We start from the raw sequence: 4,014 nt of genomic DNA, 5'->3' as shown, positions 1-4,014 counted from the left end.
AAACATACTTGGTGACCCTATTTCATCAATAATATAATCCAAACATTCTTTCTTTTCTCTCAAGTCTCTCAAGCATTCATACTTAGGGTTTCTAGGTAGTGCGTAAAGTAGAACCTCAAGGGTTGGATTTTCTCCATAATCTTGGGTATTTCAGGCATGTTACTCTTCCCAAATTGTTAATTATCTAAGAACATGTGTTTTAAAGTATTATTCATATGGTTTTGATGTTGGTTTTGAACATGGGTTGAGGGTTTTGCATGATTTTTATTTATGTGATGTTTCATGATTGTATATGTATTGGTTATATTTTAAATGGTGGTTTTGAAACCAATTTGATTCATGGGTATGGTGAACAAACTATGTGATTGTGAATTACCCAAATTTTGTGAGTATTGACAATTGAACTGGTAATGACCTTAACCCCATATTGTGAAATTGGTTTTGAATATGAAAAGTATGCACATTGAACTACTATTGAATATTGCATAATGTGAGAATTTAATGAAGTATAATGATTTTGAATTGAACCTTATGGGGTAGTGTAATTTCCCAAGATAATGTATAATTAAACCGAGGGGAGGAGGGGGTTATGAATTTCCCAAGTAATGATAATTATTTGGCATGTTAATGTTACCTTGCAAGTGTAGTTTGTACGACGATACCAACAATGTTTGGCTAATGGGTATTATGGTTCAATGATTGGGAATGTATGATAAATGATTTAATTGGGCTTTAATAAGGGTTGTGTAGATAAGTTGTGAAAGTGGAGGTCCCGAAGGACCAATACTTGAAACCACGATTGCCAACGCGAGGGTCTAAATGACTGTGTAGTTTGAGTCCCCCTTATTACATGATTGGAAGGTTTGAGTCCCCCACATTATATCACATGATTGGGTTCATAAGTTACCTTGGTATGCCAGGAGATTCGAGTCCCCAACGGAGCATATGTACATTCTCTAGTTCATGCGGCTAAACGCACTAGGGGCCTTCTAGATAGGGGAGAGCTAGACCTATATAGCCTGTGGGTGCCTTCTTATATTATGATAGTTGAGCTACACGATCCAGCATAAAGTTTTAAAGTTCATGCTAAGCCTTGTTCCCAGTCACATGTTATTTATGTATGTATATGATGATGCTCACATAGCTTTTGAATTTGATTTGACTTGGCTTTATTTTATACCCTATCCTTGAGTTAATGCTAGTGATCAACCCATTAACCATCTTCGAATGCTATATCCCCACGCGATGCAGACATCGAAGATACTTCTACTTTTCTGACTCAGAGTTAGGTAGATCGGTTCGGTTCGTCGGGCGTTGGTCGTGAAGTGGTGATCTTCCATTTTTCAAAAGATTTGGACATTTCATTAGTTTTAATTCATAGATTATAATTTAGAGTTTATATTATCATTAACATTTTCATTGTCAGGATCAGGGGCATGTCCCGACACTTTATTGATTTTGGTTTTGTTTAGAAGGCTTTATGGATTACTATGAACTTGAGTGGTAATGTGGGTTTGCTGTTTGGCCAGTTATCAATTCTAGACATGTCTTAAATTATTCGAGCCTATATTATGATATCTTTTTATATGATCAAAATTCATCTGATGTTGGGGGTATTGTGTTTTGTTTTAATTGGCGTAGGCGGTTGTCTCTGGTCTTTGTTGGACTTGAGATACCCGCCACGACCAGGCCCTGATTTGGGTCGTGACATCATGCTGCCAACAAGACTTAACCTGGCAGACACACATATAGCACAATCGCGATGGCCATGTCGTAAGCGCAATTTCTGGTCCTTTAGCCGAGTATTGCGAATAAGGATCCACGGGTTGCGATTTTGAGATCGGAATACGTGGGAAGGGTATAAATACCCCCTTTTGATCCATTTTCACCCTCCTTCATCTATTTCTTAAACCGTAAATTTTGAGAAAGCTTAGGATTAAATCTTGTGGGTGATTTGGAGAGCTTGGATAACGATTATTACGCGAATTTCCTTCGAATTTGTCGTAAGATTCACTACCAGAAATTCAGTATTTTTCGACAGCTCATGTGGTCAGAAAGTAGTCAGAAAATAGGGTATTTCCGATCAAATTCTGACTATATAGTGGTATTCGGAAACTACCTTGTTGGAAAAAGAATTCCGACCACTTTGGTTGAAAATTTTCGACTCCTACAGTCAAAAAAATTAGATTAACCATCAAAAATAATTATTTAATAAATATAAAATTTTTGACCAATGTAGTCAGAATATTTATTAAAAATTATTTAATAAATAAAAGCTTTCCGACTACTGTTGTCAGAAAATTAATAAATATTTATTTAATAAATAAAAACTTTCCGACCAATGTTGTCGGAATTATTCTTAAAACTTATTTAATAAATAAAAATTTCCGACTACTGTTGTCGGAATATTAATAGATAATTATTTAATAAATAAAATTTTTTCGATTAATGTAGTTGGAATATTTATTAAAAATTATTTAATAAATAAAATTTTTTCGACTACTATGGTCGGAATATTAATAAATAATTAAATATAAACTTTCCGACCAATGTAGTCGGAATATTTATTAAAAATTATTTAATAAATAAATTATTTCCAATCCTGTTCAAACTAGAATTTAAAAGTTACAAATAAAATCGAAACTTAAAAATTCAACCACTTTGAAACATCCAAAACAAATTGCGGAATCAAATAGTATAAGCATTTCAAGATAATTCTAAACATCAAAATCCAAAACAAACACCAATTGTAATAGTTTAAGTCTAAATGCCACAGTCATAAATAAGAACCAACCACTACAATGTAATCTAATCATCTGATTCACTATCTTCCCCATCCTCAAATACTTGCGGCATATGCTTTTTGACGAACGCCTCAAACTTGGCAAATTTTGCACAGTGTTGCGTCAACTCTTCAATTTTTGTTCTCATTCCTTTTATTTCTTCCGCATTTTGCGAAATTGAAGCGGAATTGGGCAACTTTGGGGAAGAACTACTCAAGGATTGACTATCTTCAAGCCCGTAAGTTGTACCCTTCTTTGGACCACCTACCACATTTGTCCATATTCTAGTCATATTAGCAGGCGATGGTTGGACCATGGTACCATCTTCTAAAGTAGGTTGAGTTTGACGCCAATCTTCAATACTTTTTTGAAATCCCTCTTGAAAGAAAATTAATTGTCATTAAGTAAGCAAACTAAGTTGAATAATAAGAAAATAATATATAAAATATTTATTAGCTTACATATGCATCCTTAGCATGCGGTTCGACCCACTCTGCTTTTGTACCGTCTGGATTTTTCTTCCTATGTATCGCTTCGAAGACCGTAGTAAGAGGTACATCTACTCCCCCATTTAAGAATTTCTGCAAAATTTTACCCATTACAAGGTCAATGCAACTGTAAATTTATATCAATTCAACACTGTGTGGACTTAAAGAACATGGAAAATTTCCTTAAGTCCTGCATTTGCAACACAACCTTTTTTACATTGATAAATGATGTAGCAAGCACTTGATCAAATATATATATATATATATATATATATATATATATATAACAAGCTTCACCAACACTATATTTTCAAATTATCAAATCTTAGATGATCTGAGAATGGAAATTAAATATGTTGCTCTATTTGTATATGCAAACATTACCTAAAAGAAGAAATCCTGCTACCAACTTGGCGAAAAACCTCATAAAATATCTTAACAAGAAGTAAATCCGAGTATTAGATAGAAACGTTACTAACAAAAAAACTAAAGCAACACGAAGACATAGTTGCCTCTAAATAGAACTTCATACCTTATTCAAAGTTTAACAAGAAACAGTACTAACAAATGCAATATAAGTTTCAGTTGAAGCTAATTTCAAATAAAAACCCAGGTTTCAAATAGAAAGAGGTTTCTTGTAATATGGATACTTTAAATGAAGATACACGACAACAATGCCCTCGCTGTCCTGTTCGTAACTATATCACTTTCTCAATCTATTGACATTCAGTTCCTAATACTGT

The 4,014-nt window shown here is 33.6% G+C and overlaps 1 protein-coding gene across 1 annotated transcript in view; it reads right to left on the bottom strand.

Annotated features, from left to right (window-relative positions):
• Positions 1-2,687: 2,687 nt before the first annotated feature.
• Positions 2,688-4,014, bottom strand: part of LOC124897657 — an 11,532-nt gene continuing 10,205 nt past the window's right edge. The window contains exons 7-8 of the mRNA XM_047410805.1: positions 3,245-3,364; positions 2,688-3,161 (exon numbers count right to left, since the gene is read on the bottom strand). Coding sequence (XP_047266761.1) covers positions 3,111-3,161; positions 3,245-3,364 — 171 coding nt within the window. The 3' untranslated portion in view covers positions 2,688-3,110. The remainder of the gene's footprint in view (positions 3,162-3,244; positions 3,365-4,014) is intronic.

This window comes from Capsicum annuum, chromosome 4 (assembly GCF_002878395.1).
Source record: "Capsicum annuum cultivar UCD-10X-F1 chromosome 4, UCD10Xv1.1, whole genome shotgun sequence".
NCBI classification, from domain to species: domain Eukaryota; kingdom Viridiplantae; phylum Streptophyta; class Magnoliopsida; order Solanales; family Solanaceae; genus Capsicum; species Capsicum annuum.
This window is presented reverse-complemented; position numbering and strand designations above follow the sequence as displayed.